We start from the raw sequence: 20,275 nt of genomic DNA on the forward strand, positions 1-20,275 counted from the left end.
ATTTGAATTAGTGACTTGCGCTTCATTAGGCATGGTCCCAGCCGATTGAGCTACCTATTGAAGATACGGAGGAGTCAATTGAATCAAATTGAAAGGTCATAATGAAATTTAAAGTAAAATTTGGGTCTTATTAAAACGCTAAAGAGAGTTTTTTTTTTTTTCCAAAAAAAAAGTTCAAAGGAGGTGTCCACAAAAACATTTCTAGCCCTTTTTGACTAGAAAGTTTGAACGACTACACGTATATCTCGGTTCTCAATTCAGACCGACCCGCAATCAATCGAATCTCTTGTTACGGTAAGGTCTTCCCAAGATTCACAAGCTTCTCAATAAACAGACTGTCGTAGCACAGATCTCATCCAAGACCACGATAACTGCCCACAACAAATCTCAAAACGTCACATTCATATATTGCTCATCACCATGTTTATAAGAAAACACACTTCGAGATTCGTCTTTTTCACCCTCATTCTTTTTCTGTTTCTGAGTTTTCTCATTACCATCAAGGCTTCTGAGCCCACCCCAAATGAAAATGAAGATGAAGATTTGGAGAGTCTTGAGGAATTGATAGCACTGGATGAAGAAAATGAGAAACATGAACAAGAAGGGTCTCCCAGTGTGAGGTCATCAGAGGCTGAGGTTTTAACCAGAGCCCAGAGGATTGTTGTTGAGCTTAACAGTGAGAACACCAAGAGGGTCATTGATGGGAATGAGTTTGTGCTGGTTCTGGGGTATGCGCCTTGGTGTGCAAGGAGTGCTGAGCTTATGCCCCAGTTTGCTGAGGCTGCAACTTCACTCAAGGAATTGGGGAGTTCCCTTTTGATGGCCAAGCTCGACGCCGACCGGTATCCTAAGGCGGCATCGCTTCTTGAGATCAAAGGGTTTCCTACTCTGCTTCTGTTTGTTAATGGGACTTCTCAAGCGTACACTGGTGGATTTTCAGCGTAAGTTGCTGCTTCTTTGTCAAACTATAATTAATTGGACAAAAGGTCGTATTTTAGCCTATCGGCTATATGAATCTTTTATTCATTGTTTTTTCCTGCATAGGGTGGTATGTATTATAAACTTATGGCTTATAATGTGTTTGTCTCCTGTCTTTTAGAGATGGTGGTATGTTTTATAAACTTATGGTTCATGATCTGTTTGTCTCTTGTCTTTGCAGTGTATTCAACTTAAATCAAATATATTTTCCTTAATGGTCCTGTCATAGTGGGCTTTTTCTTTAGATTGCCGATATATTTTGAAGGACTTTCTTCATCTTGTCATGGCATATCTATGTCTTAATTCTTCAATGTAACTGTGCAAAGTTGCAACTTGGAAATTGTATTTAATGTGTTTTGTGGGGTTAATTTTCCTTAGGGAGGAAATTGTGACCTGGGCGAGGAAAAAAACCGGTGTACCTGTTATTAGAATAAGGTCAGTCGCAGAGGCAGAAGAAATTCTCAAAAAGTACCATACTTTTGTTACTGGTCTGTTCAAGAAATTTGAGGTATGTGCATTTGAATCGTTTCAAGAATCTCCTGGAATTCAATTTCTCTGCCTTAATGGTACACCTGCTTTTGAGAACCAGCATTACTTTGAAAGGGATGAATTATCATGTGTTGAAAAAATGTTGTATTAATCAGTTTTATAATGGTATAACCATATGTCAGGGGTCGTGAATGAAACTATTGGTTACTTGGGAACTTGATGCACAAATAATTTCGTTTGTTACTCATGCAATGTGGTCATCCCTTACCTAAAATTGTTAAGTGACCTTTGGTCGTGCTTAATCTTGTCATTTCACCTGTTAATAGCACAGTCTTCAAACTCTGTTTACCAATCGCTAGGTCTTCTTGTGACATTGCTCCTACAATTACTGAAAACATAGCTACTGGAAGTCATATGATTACTAGCAGAATTTCTAAACATAAATTGTAAAATAATTGGTATACTGCAAGGATTTATTGAGATAAATTTGGTAATGACTATAAGCACCAAATATAATCACAAACAAGCTTTTCAACATCGCCATTTGTTCTTTCCAATTTTCTGTGTAATCTTCTTTGAGCAATGGCAACCTTCCCAATATCATTCCACATGGCTGATGTTCTTTCATTTGGTATGTTGGTGAACGTATCTCTTTACTAGGTTATCTGGTTGTTTCTTTATATATTTTCCTGTAAGTGCTGACAGAGTAACATTGGACCAGGAAGGAACTGAGTTCATTAAATACTCAAAGTTGACTTCAAAATGTATGGTTGACATTGGTCTTATGCAAGCATTAAGTTGGGGAATAAGAGTCTCATTCAGGTGTATAATATGTCAACTCCAATTGCGATAAAGACTTGCATGAAAGGTAGGCATTGCTTTGGTCCAGTGCAGCTGAGGCATTGCCTAACATTTCACCTAGTATCGTCTTGTTTAGCTGGGCCACTTTCTTTTTGGGATTAATAGTTTATTAAGAGAAAGGCAAAGGCTTTGTACACGAAGAGAGGGCGTCTAAAATATAGAAAGTTAACAAGATTTGAAGAGGAGTAATTAGGAACATTGACTATGTTTCCACTTGACGCAGGCTTATGGGCCCATGACCATCGGGCCATGGAATGTTTGACAACACTAATTCGGATAGATAAAGGCCCCCGAAAAATTCCAATTCTGGCATTCATCGGCTTATTTGAACTGGCACCACCTGAGGGGAGTTGTTGACTGGAGCAAGACATTTTCAGAAGAAAGCGATGATTTGCAGAGGGGAAGAAAGTGGGAGCAACGAGAAAGCAAGGAGCTCAAAGGCAAGAATGAGAGAATGAAGAAGTGAAAGAAGGGGAAAGGAAACATTTATAGGGAGAGGTTCTTGGGAATGCGATCCGTTGCATTTAATGAAGGAAATGATTAGAGGGGGCGGACAGGACAACCGTTGTGACCTTTGGGTTATTCCTCAAAAGATGAGTCCTGGGAACCACCAAAAAGTGGATGCGTGGCTAAGGTGTAAACACGTGCCCCATTATTCTAGGAAGCGTAAACGGGTAAGCCATAGGGAAGTCCTTGTGCGCGTGTGGAGGCAATGATAAATAACGGACGAAAATCTTAATGATTCTTCAAAAGGTGAGCCAAGACAACTCGTCGAGGAAGCGACATGTGTCCTGGGCATGCTCTGGCAGCTTGGGAACCCTGGAATCACCGAAAACCAGTCAAAGGACACTCAATACGTGGCAGAGATCAAAACACACTCATCACGAGGCATTTAATTAAGGCTGTCATTTCTGAAGCATCTTTTCGACAGCCACAGTGGCGGGCCTTACAGATGTTCCCATTACTTGAGCATCATGCAACGGCTACAATCCAGTTGTTGAGGCCAAGATAGATTAAAATGCCACCTCGAGCACCAAAGTGGCCATGTTCTCGGGTAAAATTCTTGCCAGTTCCCGAGACAGTCATAAAGTCCCCATTATCTGAGTGCCTTGCATAAGGGAATTGGGGGGTAACTGTTAGAGATATTCCACCCGACGCAAGCTTATAGGCCCACAATCATCGGGCCATGGAATGTTTGACAACTCTAATTCGGATAGATAAATGCCCCCGAAAAATTCCAATACCGGGATTCATTGGCTTATTTGAAGTAGCTCGACAGTCGGGTTTAGAAGAAGGTAACAAGTACGCGGGTATGAAGCTTCCTGGGAACAGAGGGCTCCTGGGACCTGAAAATGGATTAAGATGATAAAGCGCCAGGACAACGGTGTCTCGGGAAGGGTGCATGCATCCTCTCCATGGAAGATATCCACAGAAAGATACGATGGATCTGTATCCCCCGATTTGGGGAGAACACCACAATTGGCGGAGATTTAGATATGTTCTTCAAATAAGGATAAGACTTATTAAAGATTCCAACCATTGAAGATCACTCTCCATATCAAATCAAATTCTTGATTCTTGGCTGAAGATACCAAGTATAACTCAAACAACCTAGCCTATAAATAGACCCCTTCACCAGGTACAAACCCTAGATTGAATTATTGTGCATTGGGCATACTCTTTCCTCAGAGAGACGGAGGAGGATCTGGCGGAGCACCCCCGATGAGTTCTCTTAACAATCTACTGTTTTATTGGGATTTTGGAGCGTGAAGGTGAAGAAAGAAGATCAAGCTACCTCGAAGAAAGCATTTTTTCACCATACTAGAAACTGTACCAACAGGCTACAACCTAGTTTAAGAGCGAACTCAAAAAAGAGGATTTAAACATAGCACATTAGACTTGTAGTCCTCAAAGAGGCGCCTTATTCTTTCTCTCCAAACACTCCACATTAAAAGTGCAACAATAACTTTCTTGATAGCCTCCTGTGGTTGTCCCATTCCTTGCGTCTTCCAACAATGTAGCAGCTCTAGGATATTGTTAGGCATGGCTCACAAAACACCAAATACGTTGAGAACCAAGTGCCAAAGATAACTAAAGTACTCACAATGGATAAGGAGGTGATTTATAGTCTCCTCATTCTTTTTGCATGGGATCACCAACTCACAAGAGTAAAGTCCTGCCTTCTAAGTTTGTGGAGGCATTCTTGGAGCTAAAAGATACTTCAAATTTGAGAACATGTGGCCAAAGTTAGAGGGTTTTGTAGATAAGGTGAAACAGTGGTGGTCCTCCTATCACTTTCAAGGAACTCCAAGTTACATCCTAGCATGCAAACTTAAGGCTCTAAAATCTGACTTAAAAGCATGGAATGAAGTTGAGCTTGGCGATATAGAGAAAACGAAACATCTTCCTTGAAGGTTTGGAGGAAGAGAGAGGTTTAGTGGAGGAGCATATTTCGAGGAAGGTCCCTGTGACTAATTATTTGGAGAGGATTACGCTTTTGGAGGAGGTGAGTTGGAGGCAAAAATTGAGGGCCCTATGGTTAAGAGAGGGAGACAAGTGCACAAATTTCTTCCATTGAGTGGTCAATTCAAATAGAGAAATTCCATTGAGCAACTGGTGGATAATGGCCAAAGTTGTTAAGATCAGTTAGGATCAAATATCACATTGTGTAGTTTTACAACAAACTATTTACCGAGCATTTTAGTTGGCGCCCCAAATTGGATGGCATCTCGCTCGACTCCTTTGGGAGAGTCCCTTCGAGGATGATGAGGCCTTTGAGGTGGTGAAATCCGTAAATGGTGACAAGGCTCCGGGTCCTGATGGTTTTACTATAGGTTTTTCCCAAGCTTGTGAGGTGCTTAAAGCAGACATCATGAATGTCTTCCATTATTTTCATGCTAGAGCTACATTTGAAAAAAAGCTTCCATCGCACCTTCATTTCTCTTATTTGTAATATCCTTCATGACCAACGGTCATGAAGAAGAAGAAGGGAGGCAACAGACAGATAAGCTTAGGTGAGGCTTTAAAGGGAGTTTCTAGAAGAGCTACGTGGCAACTTGTGAGCCAAGCATGTGGAGTTGTGTGGTACAGCTGTAAACAACTAAGGCTTGTAAGAATGGCTTGTAGAAGTGTGGTGCAGTGGCTTGTAGGAAGGGACGCACGTTTCTGTTGTGCAGAAGACGTGCGTCACTTTAAAGGCTGGGTTGTTACGCAATTTTTGGGCTAGCTGGCTGGGCAGTTGGGCAGTTAGTTTGGGCTTGGATTGTATAAATAATCTGTTGGGAGTTTTTTAGAGGCTTATGTGAAAAGATTTGAGTTGTTTGTAATTCTCTTTTGGAGACCTGGGTTTCTCGAATTACCCAATTATCAATCTACTTCCTTTCTTCTTCCACTTCTGTTCCCAACCATTATTCATCATCTATTATATTTCATTCACTTCAAAACAAATATCTCACAGAATCCATCATGAGAATATAAAATTCTTTACATTATTCCAAAGAAACTAGGGGTTGTTGATACCAAGGAGTTTCGACCTATTAGCTTAGTACGTGGAGTATAAGATTGTGGCCTAGGTTCTAGCTAATAGGTTAAAATTGATTGAGGAGAATATCATTTTTAAGCCTCCGAACGCTTTCATCAAGGGTAGGCAAATCCTAGTCTTTGTTCTCATTGCCAATGAGTGCATTGATAGTAGGCTTAAATCCGAGGTTCCAGGTGTCTTATGTAAGTTGGATATTGAAAAGGCTTTTGACCATGTCAATTGGAATTTCCTTTGTATATGTTGAAGAGATGCAGTTTTGGGCAAAGATGGTGTAAATGGGTGGCATATTGTATTTCATCTGTGCACCTTCTCAATCTTGGTGAATGAGAGCCTATTAGGTTTCTTTAGTAGCTCTCATGGCCTAAGACTGGGAGATCCATTGTCTTTTCTTCTTTTTCGTTATTGTTATGGAAGCGCAAAGTAAAATGATTTCACCTCTTGTGGATGGGGGTCTTTTGTTGGGCTTCATGGTGGGGTCAAGGAGTGGTGGTGCTATCAACACTTCTCACATTTTGTTTGCAGATGACACTTTGATTTTTTGTGAGGCAAATTCAAATCACCTTTGCAGTGTGCGTAGTTTGTTTTAATGTTTTGAAGCAGTTTTTGGTCTGAGGATTAATTTGACTAAATCGGAGTTAATTTTGGTTGGCAATTTTTTGAACATTGAAGGTCTGGCTAGTACTTTGGGCTGCAGGGTATCTTCCTTAGCATGAAGTAGCTAGGTCTTCCCTTGGGAGCTTCGATTAAAGTCAAGTCTATTTGGGATGACATTATTAAGAAGGTAGAGCATCATTTGGCTGGATGGAAGAGGATGTACTTATCTAAGGGTGAGAGAGTTACCTTGACTAAAAGCACTTTAACTAATCTGCCTGCCTACTTCATGTCCCTTCTCCCCCTTCGTATTGGTGTAGCCAATCGCATAAAGAAGTTACTACAGGAATTTTTGTGGGGGTGGTATGGGTGAAGAGTTCAAATTTTCACTTGGTAATCTAGACTAAGGTGTGTATGTAGGGATAAGGTTATGATTAGATAGGATAATAGTTGAATTGGAATTGCATTGGGATTAGATTATTTAAATTAGTATTAGTTTATTTAATATTAAGATTAGGTTATTAGCATGAGAGTTTATTTGAATTTGAATATTAGAACTCTAAGTGTTATCACTTTAAGCTTTATCTACTTGTATTTCTATTTAAAGACCACTTGTTTATAAATGAGAATCAGAGAATGAATTAGACGTATGTCTTTGTGGTTTGTATCCAGCCCCAATTGGATTCACTTGTGGTTTGTCTCTAGCCCTAATTGGAGTTCATTATCAATACCATTTCCATTCTCATTTTCACATTCATCCACTATTCATCCCTTTCATCAGAAATTACCTATCAGTGTACTTTGATAGATGGAGGGTTGGGGGTTACGAAGTGGTTGCTCTCAACTGGGTTCTCTTAGGGAAGTGGTTGTGGCGCTATGCTTATGAGAGAGTTAGCTTATAGTGGGTGGTCGTGGATTCTAAATAGCAATGCTAAGGGTGGTTGGTGTTTTAATGAGGTTTATGGGTCTCATGGGGTGGGGCTTTGAAAGAATATTAGGAAGGGTTGTGGGAGTTGTCTAGCCACACTAGATTTGAGATGGGGGATGACTCCAAAGTTCATTTCTGGCATGATGTTTGGTGTGGGGCTTAAACTCTCAAGACTTCTTTTCCAGACTTGTTTAACATTGCCCGTTTTAATGACTTTGCTCTGTGGACCATTTGGAGCTTTCTAGTGCCTCCTATCAATGAAATATTAATTTTCTTTGAGCGCCTCATGACTGGGAGATGGGTCACCTTACTTCACTCTTCACTTTGTTGTATTTCGTTAGAGTGAGGCAGGGCAGCGAGGACATATTCTTATGGATTCCTTCCAAGAGAGAGTTGTTTGATGTTAGATCTTACTATAAGGTTGTTTTTCCCCATGATAACACTCATTTCCCTTGGCATAGTATGGCTCCCTTGGAGGAGTATTTAGCTGAATAAGGCTTCCTTGAGACTGACTTTCTTTGCTTGGTCGGGCCTTAGGGAAGATCTTCACAGTGGACAACCTATGGACATGGCATATTATTGTGTTTGTGTTGCATGTGTAAGAAGAAAGGGGAGTCAACAGACTATCTTTTACTCCATTGTAAGATTCCAAGTACTCTTTAGAATTCTATCTTCAATAGTGAAGGATCTTCCATTGCGAGATGTCCCTCAAGGATGCTTTTCCAGGTCTTTTCAATATTGCTAGCAATAAGGATGCTTCCATTGCGGATATCCGGGAGTGTTTAAATGGTTTGGTTCACTGGAATGTTACTTTTACTTGTAGAATTCATGATTGGAGGAGATGGTCTTAGCCTCTCTCTTCTCGCTCTTGTATTCGTTATCGATTCCTGGGGAAGGGGAGGACCGGATGTGGTGGATCCCCACAAGAAAAGGGAAGTTTGAGGTACGCTCTTTTTATAGGATGCTTGTCTTTAAAGAGTCCAACCACTTCCCTTGGAAAAGTATTTAGCGCACCAAGGCTCCTTCGAGAGTGGCGTTTTTTGGTTGGTTGGCCGCCCTTGGAAAATCTCACCTTGGATAATGTTCGGAAGAGAGGTATTGTTGTGATTAATCGATGCTGTATGTGTGAATCGGATGGGGAGTCTGTGGATCATCTCTTTCTTCATTGTGGGGTTGCGCACAAGTTGTGGGATGTTATTTTCTCTCGTTTCAACATGTGTTGGGTTATGCCTAGAAGCGTCAAGGAGATGTTTGCTAGTTGGTGGTCGGGCGGAAGAACCCGTAGTGTCGTGGTGTGGAGGATGGCTCCCTTTTGTCTTTTATGGTGCCTTTGGAAGGAAAGGAATGCGAGATGCTTCGAGGATTTGTCGAGGAATCTTGAGGGCCTTGTTCATTTCTTTTTGTACACGCTTTTCACTTGGACTACAGGTTGGTTTGCTCCTTTAGTGATCAATTTTCCTAATTTTCTCTTTATGTTTTCTTCTTCTTTCTCTCCAGCTTAGTCGCTCTCTTGTATACTTCCTGTGTACTTGGGTTGCGCCCCTCTGCGCTCTTTAATGCATTATTACTTATCAAAAAAATAGTGTAGGGCTGGTTTGGGTTATGCCTAGAAGGTTAGTAAATCTCTTTGCGTGCTGAAGAGTGCCAGAGGGTAGGTTTTAGCTTGATGCAGTTTGAAAGATGATTCCGCCTCTCTCTCAGCGATGCGTGAGGGAGCGTCTTGACACCCCTCATCTACTTGTCGGTTTTCTGGCATTGTTGTCCTCAACTGGGTCACATGGGGTTGTTAAAGTAGTGGTGCTCTCTGGAATCCAAACTCCTTGAGTTGGCGGTGGAGGGTGGATCAACGGGACTGAGGATTCCTGAGAAAAGTAGGGGTTTCACCCACTCTATGTTTTTTTGGGAAGATTTGATAGTTGCCAGCTATTAGAGATTGTTGAGGAATTGCTCTTAGCAAAGAGTTCTTCGTTTTTTGGAAACGATCTAGAGCTGGCTTTCCCGGCATAATTGCTTAGCGATGAGCTAATAAGCACAAGTGCTTTCTGGCTGTGGAGGATTATGGGGATGGTAGAAGGAGAGGATTTATTTCATGGCGGAAGGGAGAAATGGTAAAGGTTGGAAGTCATTCATCTCGGAGTTGCGAGTAGTTGTGAAGTATACCCAGTCCATTTATGGCGCTGGTAACAACAATTCGATGCTGGAGCAAAAATCCATGGCAGAGGTGGGACTGAAGAAGAGGTCGTTTGTAGAGGTGATGATGCACATGAGACCAACAGCCTTTGACGCCTTTTGCAAAGGCGGGATTGAGGGAACCAGAGCTTCTAAAGCTAAAGATGAGACCAACAACGAAGCATTTGAAAGCTGGCAAAGGAGACAACAAATGAGTCGAAACCTCTGGCAAAGACACACGTGTTGAAGGGTGGTTTGAAAAAGCTTGCATCGAAGTTGATAGGGCGGAGCGACTCTGACATGGCGTCTTGAGATGGATAAGATGTTGACAAAGAAGACAGCGTATTTTGGTGAAAATCTCGACACGTGCTTCAAAAACACATTAGCTTGCATAAAAATGGACGTGAAGAGGTGTTTAAAATGGTTGGACTTGGGCCTGAGTCCTTGTGCGTGTGGGCTGATGGGTCCTGCACCCAAGGCCCAGATGTTAACGCGGTAGTTAAAGCTTCTGTAGATAAAGGGAAGGCCAAGATGGGTTTCATGGGTCCTGGCCCAAATTCTTGTTTAAACCCAAATTCCATAAATGGGTTTTGGGTCAGCCTGTGTTAAGGGCCATGGATCTAAAACAAAGGGTATTGGTTTGGGCCCGAAGTAGGTCATGGGTATGGATCCACCCGGTGACCCATGTCAGAGTTGCTCTGCCCCGTCATCATCTTCTCCATCTAAACACCATGCCAGAGTTGCTCCGCCCCGTAGACTTTGATGCAAGGTCTTGGTTTCAAATAGTGTGCCGGTAATTTCTTCCCACCACTTTCACCAGTTGCCGGCGAAATTAGAAGTGGGTCTCCTTTGTGCGACAAGGACCGAGTGAGACATGTTTCAAGGGCCATGTCTTCCTTAGGTTTGCCTCTGATGTGTTAGGGGAGTTGGGCGGTTCAAGTTTTGAGTGCTGTCTTGCCCCCTTTTGTGTGGCCGTTGCTAATTGAGCTCCGTTTGTTTGTTTGTTTTTTTTGTTGATAAGTAATCAAAATATCGTTGAAAGGGCAAAAGGCTTAGACTAAGTACACAAGGAGAATGCATGAGATACCAGTTAGAAAGAGAAAACAAGTCAACAAAAGCATGTAAACTAAGAACATTAAGATCTAAGGCAGCTGTGCATTGGTAAAGAGTTTTGAAAAAGAAAGACTTTAATTCTACCACAGTTCTCTTGTGGTCGTCAAAGCTTCTATACTTTCTTTTGCTCCAAAGATATCACAAAAGAACCATCTCCCACACAGCTGCACTTTGAGGACAGCTTCACCACCCTTTCCAACAAGCAAATAGGTCTACTACTGTTCTAGGCATAACCCAAGCTAACACAACCCGATTAAAAATCACTTCACAAAGCATTGGTGATCCCACAATGGGGAAGAAGGTCCATAGGCTCCCATCTCCTTTTACACATATGACACTAGTTAACCATAATGACATTTTGTTTCTTTAGGTTATCCAAGGTGAGGATCTTCCTTAGGGCGGCAGTCCAAAAAAGAAAAAAGCGCTGTTCTCAGGGGTGCCTTTTGTCGCAAATACTCTTCCAAGGGAGTGCTATCATGGGGAACAAGGATATTATAGAAACATGTAATCAAACATTCCTTGCTTGTAAGTGACCCAACATAACTTGTTTGCACCTCCCTGCCTCATTCTAAAGAAATACAACAAATTAAAAAACGAAGTAAAAACATTCACTTCCCAATTGTGAGTTGTTCTGATAAAGCTTTCATCTAGATAACTCCAAGTGGTCTACCACTGAAGGATCATTTATGCAAACAATACTATACAAATTCGGGAAAGTATTCTTAAGGACTTAATTTTCACACCACATATCATGTCACAATCTAATCTTGGAGCCATCTCTTACCTTAAACCTGGTATAACTAGAAAATACTTCCTAGCCCCGCTTGATTTTTTTCCATAACCCCACCCCATACTACCAATGAACCTCATTAGAATAAGAATTTCCCTATAGGAATAAGAATCGAGTTGATTCTTTTATTTATTTATTTCCTTCAGTTAACTTTAACTTATGTTTCTATGCAGTAGGATTAAGAGTAGTGATACAGTGTAAGAAATCTTGAGTTGTAGAATATTAGTACATTATGTCAATTCTTAACATTTGTTTTAAGCATGTATTAGTAATTATCTTTGAAGTTTCATAAACGCAAGAAATAGAAGTTTTTATTTTTCATTCAATATTTTATCTATTTTTTGGAGGTTTCTTATTAGCCCTGACTTGCAAAGGGAGCACAAAGGTTGTTTAGTGGACTACTCAGGTCAAAATGTTTATGAGATCTGCCACATGTTTTGGTTTTGGGGGTTAGGTCTTCATTGTTTCAATCCATTGGATACGATAATAGAAAAATGACCAATCTAGATTGTCTTATGAACCATATGGTTTAGCTTCATTTGAAGTGAATACAGTAACAGAATCTGAAATATTCACAGGGACCTGATTATGAAGAATTTGTTAAAGCAGCCATATCTGACAACGGAATCCAGTTTATTGAAGTGAGCGACACTGATGTTGCCAAAGTTCTTGTCCCAGCTATCAAAGATACTAACAATTTCATTGGGATTGTTAAAAGTGAGCCAGAAAGATACACTCCATATGGTGAGTGTGTGATTTGGTTGCAGCATGTCTATTACTACTGCTTAATTTCCTGTTTCTTGATGTATCCCAATACTTGGTACTTTTTCCATGCTTGGTTTCTTACATGTTTCCCAAAAATTACTTGAGTTTGCCACAACTTATTGATATAATGAGTGATGAATTTGTTTGACTTTGCAGAAGGGACCTTCAAAATGGACAAAATATTAGAGTTTTTGGACTGTAATAAGTTTCCGTTAGTTACTAAATTGACCGAGCTAAATTCTGCCAGAGTTTATTCCAGCCCTATCAAGCTTCAGGTTGCTAATACTTTCTTTACTATACATTTGTTTTGTTTTTGATATCATATATAAATTTTTCTCAATTGCTTTTTATGCGTAAGAATATGAAGTTGATAACTGACATAGTGAAAGTGTTAACAAAGGTGGGACTCCTGCATTTACAGTGCTTCAAATATGCAAAATGTTTGAAAGGATCTCCAATAAGTTTTCTCTTTTTTTCTTTTTCTTTTCTTTTTTATTTTTATTTTTATTTTTATTTTCTTAAATCTTCAACATTTGTAATGAAATTTCTTGCTGCTGATGAGGTATTATAGACCTTACAGCTTACAAGGCTGACAAGATGATTCTTCCTATGATGTCCATTGTCTACACGATAAGCTCTTGAAAATTATGTAATGAGGAATAAAAAGAAAATTGAAAATGACTTATCAAAAAAAAAAAAAAATTGAAAATGAAACGGTTTTCCTGAAATCAAGCCAATGTTGTACTTTTGGATATCTCTTATTGCAGAATTTGTGTATTAATTATGGGATGCCTGTTGGAAGTTGTTGACGAAGTTCTCTTCTGTTATAGTTTAGGCCTATGCTTCCTAATTATTATTTTTTCTTTCAGTATATTATGAACTTCGTAAACATGCTGTTTTCCATTCTTAGGAAACTTGGATGACACCCTTGATTTTGAATTTCAGGCCTAAGGGGCCAGCTCAAATTTGCATTTCTAAACTTTGGACTGTTTAACCCCTTGTTCTTGCCAATAAAGTCAAATATTTTCTATATACTGGTGTACTTATCAAAAAAAAAAAATTTCTATATACTGGTGTAATTTGACACCTGTTTATTAATGTGAGCTGGGATGGATTGCATTTATATTTGGGAATTATTGGGCAATATTATAGCCCTTAGAAGCCAAATGCAATTCTAATCAATTCTTTTAGGCTCTTTTTTCATTTAGAACCAAACTGAGCCTTATCTCAAGAATTGGTTGGGCTGCCAATTTTTGCCATTCAGCTCTATAGGGCCATAACCTACATAGAATCCTTAGGGATCACGCTTTTGTAATTGCCTCATTTGGCCTTCTCCTTGTCCTTTTGATGCCTCATTGCTGCTTCATTATTGGTCTTGGGCGATTCTCTCCCCGCCTCAAAAAAAAGGAAAAAACTTCACTTACCCTCTATGATGTTTCATACTTTTGTAATCCTACCCTTAAACTTTCAGGCCTTGTTTGGTTTGCGAAATGCGTATTCCATTAAGAAAGGTAATAGTTATTACTGGGAATAGAGTGGAATGGAATAGTTTTTTCTATTATTTAGTTTAGTAACAACATACAAGCTCTAACTGGAATTGAATCAAAATTACTAAAATCCCCACATTATTATTATTTTTTAAAACTCATATTAGAAAATAAAAAAATAAAAAAACCTAAAAAATATAGTGGGTGGCCGGGGGTTGTTGTGCCACCCTTGGAGCGCCTCGTGATGGACCCATGGGGTGTTTTGTGGGTGGTCGCACCACCCTCGGTGCCATTGGGGGTGGCTGCGGCCACCCGCGACGGCCAGCGGGGGTGGCGACGACCATCCCAGAGGAGCTTCGGGGGTGGCCGCGGCCACCTCGAGATACCGCGAGGGTGGTCGCGATGCCTCAGGGGTGGTCCCGCGAGGCGTCCGGGGGTGGTGCGACCACCCCTGCCTCTTCTATGGGTGGCCGACCACACCCACTTTAATTTTTATGTTTTAAATTTTTTTTTTTTTTTTTTCAAAGTTTAAAAATATATATAGATGTTTTGTGGAAAATGTATTCCATTCCTTAAGAAATAACTATTCCTCTCATTTTTTAGAGAAATAGCTATTCCTGTGTGTAAGGGATTAGTGATTTTTATGGAAATAATTATTCCTAGGAATGCCTTACAAAACAAAAGAATGACTATTCTATAGGAATATCCATTCTATTTCTAGGGTCTATTCCGTGAACCAAACAAGCCCTAAAAGGTTGCAATGTCGAGTCCCCATATTTTAGAAGATTGCAATGTTATTCCTTTGTTAGGATTTTCCTTTAAATCCTAAGACGTCAAAATACCCCCATTAAGTAAAATAAAAAAAATAAAAAATAATAGACCTGCCACTAAGGCCGACCAAGGCCAGGCTGTGGGTCTATTGACCCATGGCTAAGGCTAGCCCTGTGCCTGGCTTTTTTTATTTTTTAATTAAGAATAGATTTGTATTTTTTTTAGTTTGACAAAGGTAAAAGTGACACTTCACCCGCATATTGTCTTATTTAACTCTAAATCCTAACAGTAAGGGTGACATTGCAAAGTTTTCAAAGATTTTAAAGATTGACTGTACAATTGCCAAAGTGATAGAACATCAAAGAGGGGTGAGGAAAGTTTCCCAAAAAAAAAAAAAAAAAATTGTTCTCAATTAATGCCACAACCACTTTTTGGAAACCAGGTTCATTTTTTTTTTTTAATTGAACTGGTAAAGGTGGCGTTAAAACTGTTAATTTACATTTGACAATCCAGTTATAGCACAGAAGGAAAGAAAGAAAAACAGAAACCCTTCCAGCCTTCTTCCAGCCCGTCTGCACGGCACGGCCGATCCATTTTAATTCCTGGCCCTCTTAATAAATTGCCATGTGACCATATAGGGGGTGATATAATTGATGAAGTGAAGTAGGAAATTCAACATAAGCAGCCAGATGCATCATAAAATTCTGTCACTCAGCTAATTTTACAGAAAAGTTTATAGCATTGATGCTGCAAAATGTACAGTTTGCAGTCATTTTTACCAAAAATTCAGTTAGTTCCGGGAAGCATGCTGATGAATTGTATTATGCAGATGGTATAGGGAAAGGGATGGATATATACATGGTATATAGTATTATTTCTCATGTAATTAAGAAATCTGCAGAACAAATATAAGAAACATGCTAGACTATTTTGTTTTAATCATTTTCTCTAGTTATGCAGAAGCTTTGATCTTAATTCTGAGTTCCCAAACCTGGAATTATAAACCAACTATCGGACTGTCTGATGCAGCCTAGCATGATTCTTTCAGTGACCCTTGACCAAAGCCTATATGTATAACTTTTTTTAAAGAATTCATGGAAACTGTTCCATGGTGCACTTCTGCAAATATGTCTGCAATAGTATTTTACATGATGCCATTACTCAGTTTATGTCAGTATCATCAAATCTGTTTGTATTTCTTTTCTGTAAAGCATGATATCCTTGGTGATGCTTAATGTTAATCACAAGTTATATACGCCAGACATGCATATAAGGTAAATGTATTAATGATTGCTTTTCATTATTGTCCAGGTCATTGTCTTTGCAGAGGCTGACGACTTTAAGAATCTTCTTGAGCCTCTTCAAGAAGTTGCAAGAAAGTTCAAGTCAAAGGTAATTTGTTTTTCCTACATTTGAAGCCATTGTTGCAATTAGCCAACTTTTGCTAGTGTGAGTTTCCTAATGTGGATCTTGTGGATGTAGATAATGTTTATTTATATAGACATTACAGATGAGAACCTTGCAAAGCCTTTCTTAACTTTATTTGGGCTTGAAGAAGCAGAGAACACTGTGGTTAGTTTTCCAAGTAGCAACTAAATGTGTACTGTGATTCTATTGCTATATCTTTTTCTTTCTTGCAAAATCTTTAAGCGAGAGTATATACTGATGTTGTGCCATATAGGTGACTGCATTCAATAACAGAATCAGCTCAAAGTTTTTGTTACAGTCGGATCTGATCCCAGCCAACATAGAAGTAACAATTTTTTTTTTTTTCTTTCCTTTTTCCATTTCTCATTTTCCTTTGGGCAGAATCTGTTAGACAACTATAATGATACTCTGAAGTGGCTTTTTGTAGGAGTTCTGCTCACGGCTTCTTGATGGTACTCTTTCTCCTTACTTCAAGTCACAGCCAATTCCAGATAATGTGAGTATCTTTTATTCTTATGTTTTTGGGGGATCATGGAACTGTGTTTGTAGACTGGAGCATCCTTTTCTTTTTATTATTGTTAGATGATTCAGGAATAAAGTTGCAAGGCAATATTCACTTGTTTATCCTTTTAGGGAGATTTTTCTTTTTATTCTTTTTTCCCCTCCCAGGCAGCCAATTAGTGCAATGCGGCTACATTTTAAAGGCCATTAAAAATATTTGAGATCTTTTATTGTAACAACTTTAGTTCAAATTTTGTGTATGTCGTGAAATGTATAATCTCAAACTCATCAAAACGCTATCTAATACATTTTGTAGGTTCATTTTAAGTCCTATGCATAGCATGGACTTGATTAAATTTCTGAGACATGTATGAACCATTACACCTAGAATTATTATTTTTATGTCAATTTATATTTATAAATCGTTGCGATCTTCTAAATGTCTTTGAGTGTGAAAATTGCAGAGCGACTCAACCATCCAGATCATTGTAGGAAAGACATTTGATGACTTGGTCTTAAGCAGTCCCAAGAATGTTCTTCTAGAGGTTTGATATTTTTGTGCCTTCCATCCATTTTACCTTTGCTCCTGACATCTAAGCTCCATTATTTTAATTGAGAAAATGAAATACTGTTGGAAATATGCTTGCTTACCAAACAGGAATTGTGTGGGTGCTGTTGGTCAAAGCATCTTCATTTTGATTTGTAATCGTTGTCTATGCTTTAGTACACACATTTTCCCAGTAATAATATAGGAAACCACTTCCCTTCACTTTGGAGAATTGTGGAATTTGTTACATGCATGGTAATTTTCTGGTGTTCCCTATGTGATTGCAGTAAGCATTTTCTTGGTAACACATTCTCAACATGCCTGCCAAAATTTCTTTAACAGCCCTAGGGTTTCATAGTTCTTCTAGAGAGCCTGAAAAACCTTCTATTCTCTGTTGGAGACAGGTACACACGCCATGGTGCATCAACTGTGAAACCACTAGCAAGCACGTTGAAAAGTTAGCTAAGCACTTCAAAAGTTTGGATAATTTGGTATTTGCAAGGATAGATGCTTCTGCTAATGAACACCCAAAACTGCAGGCAAGTGTTATTATCATTTCAGTTTTATTACGACATTAAGTGTGGATTAGTTTCAAAGTTGCAACATTGACGTAGATTATTCCATGCTGCAAAAGACAGAAGAAACATATTTCAAGTGGCCATAGAAAAATGAAATGTTACAAGTTTCATGCATTTAAATTTCATGTGTTATATGAAGGCCCCTTAATGGTTTATGCCTCTTGCTTATCTGATCAACTACAATCCCTTCATTATGTTATAGGGTATTACTTTGTGCTTTTAATTCTATTTTTGCTCAGTCGGAAAATTTTTTTTTCCATTTTTGTTCTAGTTTGATCTGTAAATGTTTAAGCACTTTTGTTTTTTTGGATAATGATATTTAATGCACTGGTTTGATCCTAGCTCACACAAGCTTTCCCAAATTGCATTAAAATACTTTTTTTTTTCTTCTTATTTAAGTTTCTCTAGGCTTGATACAATTCATACAATCCCATAATTCATGTGAATATTTGGCTAACCCTTTGCAAGTTTCATTTTGACATTAGAATGAAAGGGGTGCATGTTTCCTAGTAACTTAGAATTGCTAGAATTTCATTGATGAGAAACATTTTTAGCCTTCTATACTGAAGTTTTGAGATATGGATTAACACAAAAGTGATGATACTGATGAATGTTTTGCCTTTGTCATTGTTTTGATATTGCAGGTAGATGACTATCCAACACTGTTCTTTTATCCTGCAAGTGATAAAGCAAATCCGGTAATTATTTCTTGATAGATCTAATACCTGTATTTTTACTTATCTGTATTCTAGCCAAATTGATGGAAGAATTCTATTATGCTTGCAGATCAAGCTATCTACAAAGTCCAGTTTGAAGGACTTGGCAGGGTCTATCAACAAAATTTTGAGAGCTAAAGATCCTGTGACGAAAGATGAATTATAGAAAAATATAGTGAAAAAATATATTAATAATTCAACTGATAAAGAAAATGTTATCAAATTTGTATCACCAATAGAATCCTGAGCTTTCCCTTAAATTTAATCAAGGAAAAGAAAAATTCCTTGGTCAAGGCGTTTCTGTAGTGGAGTACTATATGTAATTATGTATGATATTGTCATACTTTCCCCCAACAGCTCAACACTGGCTCTAGGGGTTTTTTTATTCATGACTGGTGAGGTGAAGAATTAACTATGATAAATTTATAAACAAATTGCATTGAAGTTTATAAAAAATTGCTAATGAAGAAAACATAATGGGATGTTAATACATGGTGTAATGTTATTTAGTAGATTTTTGTACGATTGTTATTATATAATTGGATGATGTAACAAGAAGATTAGGATTTAGGATGCAGATCATCACTTGTAAGAAAAACTAAAGTGTTGACTTTTTACTCTTAGGTCATCCAGTTATATTAGAGCATCTCCATCAAGCTCTTCATATTTAACATTTATCTAAATTTTTAATAAAATCCACAAAAAAACACAATTTATCAAACTCTTTATTCAAAGTTAAATTTTACATTTGTTTTAACTCATCTCCATGTATAAAAACATCAAAAGCAAAAGTCATTTATTTTTTAATATTATTTTGGTTGTTGGGGTGGCATTTTGGTAAATTTCTTATATGGAATCTGAGTTTCATGGCAGTTACATTTATTAATAAAAAATAATATTTAGTTAAAGTAAAGAAATATTTAGAGAGTTTGATATTTGGTAGTTTTATAAAGTGGCTAGTTAAATTAAAAAATAAATAAATAAAAAAAGGTACAATTTCAAAGTTAAATTTAGAGAAATTTTAAAAGCTTGATGAGAATGCTCTTAGAGGTATACAGTTGTATTACTTTAAGAAAAAGTTCACATATACACCCATTCAAACTACTATTCAAATGACAGATTTCTCCCAAAACTTTCAAATGAGACAATGTTTTTCCTAAACAACTAGTAAATCGACAATGTCCTCTGATGCTAATAAAAAGATAAAAAATGATCATAAATTTTTTCAATAAGACAAGTACTTCAATAAAATAAAAAAAATAAAAAAATAAAAAAAAAAATAAAAAAAATTATTTAAGAAAAAAACATTTTTTTTTTTGAAATTTTTGAAATTTTTACACCCTGGTTTTTGTTTTTTAAATTATAATAATTTAGTTTTAGTTTTTTTTTATTTTTTATTTATTAAGAATATGTGTCATTGAAGGGGCTATTGTCAATTTTTTCATAGTTTAGTAAGAATATTATCTCAATTAAAAGTTTGAAGACAACATTATCTAGTAGTAGAGATGGATTTAGAGGGGGGAGATCGGTAGTGGCCCTGGTCCCCCCCAAACCAAAAAGAAAAATTTTAAGGTAAAAACAAAAAAAAAAATTAAGTAAAAAAATAATAATTTAAGGTATTTTTTGCCAATTAGTCCTTTCCAAAAATTTTTTTAGCCCTGGGTCCCCTCCAAATTAAAAGCTGACTCTATCCCTATTAAGACTGGTAGTTTACGGAGAGGCGCTGGTTGGTTTTAATGAGGCCAGAATTGAATAAAAAAAGAAAAAGAAAAAAATAAATGACATACTAAAGCCAACTTGCTCATTCCTAGTTCTTTTCTTCCATTAGAGGGAAATTTTATCCCTAGTTTAAGAGGTATACTAGACTTTTCCCATGTTTTGTGAGGCACATGCATCTCCTCGACAAGACAGACCTTGAAGGCCCTTATCCTCCTAAAACGTGAGAATAATATGGTGGAGCCTACAAGCACGTGAACACTCAAGAAATACAACCATCGGTATTGAAAGTTTGTTCTTTCTTTC

The 20,275-nt window shown here is 38.0% G+C and overlaps 1 protein-coding gene across 1 annotated transcript; it reads left to right on the forward strand.

Annotated features, from left to right (window-relative positions):
• The first annotated feature begins 202 nt into the window (after window positions 1-202).
• LOC132186826 (protein disulfide isomerase-like 1-6) lies at window positions 203-18,727 on the forward strand. The gene is made up of 12 exons (XM_059600915.1): window positions 203-941; window positions 1,357-1,486; window positions 12,039-12,204; window positions 12,382-12,500; window positions 15,795-15,875; window positions 15,966-16,055; window positions 16,165-16,236; window positions 16,339-16,407; window positions 16,877-16,957; window positions 17,364-17,498; window positions 18,182-18,235; window positions 18,324-18,727. The coding sequence occupies exons 1-12, from the start codon at window positions 421-423 to the stop codon at window positions 18,417-18,419; spliced, it is 1,614 nt and encodes a 537-aa protein (XP_059456898.1). The 5' UTR covers window positions 203-420; the 3' UTR covers window positions 18,420-18,727.
• The last annotated feature ends 1,548 nt before the right edge of the window (window positions 18,728-20,275 follow it).

The sequence above is a fragment of the Corylus avellana genome, chromosome ca7, assembly GCF_901000735.1.
Source record: "Corylus avellana chromosome ca7, CavTom2PMs-1.0".
NCBI lineage: Eukaryota > Viridiplantae > Streptophyta > Magnoliopsida > Fagales > Betulaceae > Corylus > Corylus avellana.